Source organism: Echinops telfairi, unplaced genomic scaffold (assembly GCF_000313985.2).
Source record: "Echinops telfairi isolate 266 unplaced genomic scaffold, ASM31398v2 ScPeMD7_23;HRSCAF=83, whole genome shotgun sequence".
NCBI lineage: Eukaryota > Metazoa > Chordata > Mammalia > Afrosoricida > Tenrecidae > Echinops > Echinops telfairi.
The window spans coordinates 69,439,293-69,441,990 of record NW_022103920.1 but is presented as its reverse complement, the minus strand read 5'-3'; the positions used below and the strand labels follow the sequence as shown (position 1 = coordinate 69,441,990).

At 46.3% G+C, this 2,698-nt stretch overlaps 1 protein-coding gene across 1 annotated transcript in view; it reads right to left on the bottom strand.

Annotated features, from left to right (window-relative positions):
- Window positions 1–2,698, bottom strand: part of SCIN (scinderin) — an 85,906-nt gene that overhangs the window by 36,133 nt on the left and 47,075 nt on the right. The window contains exon 5 of the mRNA XM_004702689.2: window positions 2,479–2,571. Coding sequence (XP_004702746.1) covers window positions 2,479–2,571 — 93 coding nt within the window. The remainder of the gene's footprint in view (window positions 1–2,478; window positions 2,572–2,698) is intronic.

The window sequence follows — 2,698 nt, the reverse complement described above, 5'->3', positions numbered from 1 at the left end:
GGGGAGAAAGAGGAAACCCGTCACAAGGTTGGATATATAGTCAACCCCCCAAGGCAACGAATAACAGAAATGTGGGTGAAGGGAGACAACAGACAGTGTAAGACAATGAACTAACAACAATAACATATCATTGATCCAGGACTCCTGAGGGTGGGAGGGTGGGAGAGGGAGGGGGAAAAGTGGAGGTGATCCCAAGAGCTCAAGTAGAAAGAAAATGTTTTGAAAATGTTGATGGCAACATATGTACAAGTGTGCTTAATATAACTGAATGATAGATTGTCGTAAGATTTGTAAGGGCCCCCAGTAAAATGGTTAAATAAATAAATAACATAAAGGAGGCCCTTTGGTGGCGTAGAGGGCCGTAAGTTGGGGTCTAACCCCATGCCCCAACCCACCAGGTACTTCCTGGAAGAATGATGAGGCTTTACAGCCTCGGAAACCCCTGGGGCCAGTTCTACTCTAGCCTATTGGTTTGTTGGGAGTCAGAAGCAACTCACTGGCAATGAGTGGGTTAGTACTTCAAAGAGAACCCCTGGTGGCACAGTGGGTTAAGCATTGGGCTGCTCATTGCCTGTAGGCTGTTCAACCTCCTCAGCCATCTATGGAAGACAGATGAGGCTGTCTGTTTTGTAAAGATTTACAACCCTCAGACCCTGTTTAGCCGTCTGCCCTGTGCTAGAAGGGTCCTTGTGTCTGCATCGAGTGGCGGCCCTGGGTTGTAATGCGGGTCGCCTGCAGTACAGGATCATTCCACAAGAGGGAGCTAGGTCTCAGGAATCAACATTTCCACACGAAAATATTTCTGTAGTCCATAAATCTCTGTCCCAGAAAGAAGGCGTTTGGTTTGGGGATGCCAAATAAAAGGTAGTTGTTAAGCTGTTGGAAAGGATCAAGAATAGCAATGAATAAGCAGTCACAAAGTAGCTAGATACCAATTTCTGTAAAGCTGATACTAAAATTCACCATTTAGCAGAAACATAACCAGGCTTTCCTGTGCCATCTAGAAAGCACCCGCTTCCCTTTTTAAAAAGGAACTTACGCTGCACAAATCAGCGTCTGATCTTCATGTCAATCACAGGGCTCCTGCGTTAAGTTTGCTCACACCAAAAACCAAAACCAAAAAAGCCAGTTGCAGCCGAGCAACTGTCCCGATTCATAGTCACCCTCCAGCAGAGGTAACAAACACTGTGACCGTCCGCAGAGCTGCTGCGGCTGCACATCTCAAAAGCTGACTGGCAGAAGCCGCAGCAGCTCCCCTGGAGGCCGGTGGATCCAAAAAGTGCCCTTGAGCTACAAAACCGTGGCCAGCAGTGGATTCTGACTCAGGCAAAACTCCCCTGGAGGAGCAGCAATCGCCCTTCCTGTTGCAGATAAGACTAGATTTCTGCGGGGAGATTGCGACCTGCTGCTCATCACATGCTTAGAGAGTTGTTGCGAAATCTCCTTTCTGAGACTTTGTCATCCTGGCAAGTCATAAAATCATAAAACGACAGAACCGTAACAATGATCTGACTTCCCTCTTCTAGATGTACAAATGAAGTCTTGGCATGGTTACATTTTGCCCAAGGTCGTCCAGTCAGTCCCAGAGCTGACAGGAAACTAGGGGCCAGGCCTCCGGCCCCAAGGCAAGCCTGCCTCACTTATTTCCTGTTAGCGTTTTGCTCTGGTGGCTTCTCACCCTTGCAGGGTAAATCACCTTCTTTCTCAGGAAATCATCCAAAGCAAGTGCACTACCAGCGAGGCCATTCCAGCACCCAGCAACCTTATTTAGGGTTTCTGAGACAACAAAGCTTGACAGCAGCAGGCAGCCTCCCTCGGAATGGCAAGTGTATGCGAATCGGGATCCGTGGTGACCAGCCCGGCAGTCACCTGACCCACAACGCCACCAGGGCTGCTTTTCCAGCTAAACGGAATGTTTGAAATAGGCGAAGATTGTATTAGCATATCAAAAATGTCTAAGAACACATGTCTTATAGCGCATCATATCTTTACGTAGGGGGAAATTTCACTGAAGATAACCTCTCAGCGTGTATGATTTCCATTGTCACAGTTGTTGTTAGCTCACCAAGAGGCGATTCTGACTCACGGCCACCCCTTATAGTACAGAATAAAACGTCTTCATAGGCTGCTTTTGGCTGCCATCTTAACAAAGGCATCATGCCAGGCCAATCTTGCCAAGCACCAGTGGATGAGTTTGAACCGGCAACCTTTGGGTTCGTACTAGTACAGAAAGAACATATCACTCCATTTAGGTCGCAGCAATAACCTCAGTTACTATTTGTTGTTTTTAATGAAAACAAGGAACAGCAATAAGAATAATTGTAACGATTAAACAAAAGCAAAGAACTGACTCCACCTACACATGTGAGAGAGGTCAATGAGGGGAGCTATCAACTGCGTGGACTTCCACCTGGGACCAGCCTGCCCAAGCACATTCAGACGAGTAAAATCAAAAGACAGAGGTAACAGTGAACTCACCATGTAGAGTTTGGCCATTCTCCGGTTAGTCATGTCTGCTATGGTATCATCGTCCTCATCCCCATCTCGAAGCTCAGGTTTTTCCCCTAAAACCTGGGGAAGGGTGACAACAAATGCAAGATAAAAACCTCGTAGAAAGGGACACATCTAGTTCTAAAAAAATAATAATACATCTTACATTTACGAAGACATCTATTACAAAATATTTATAATTCATGTT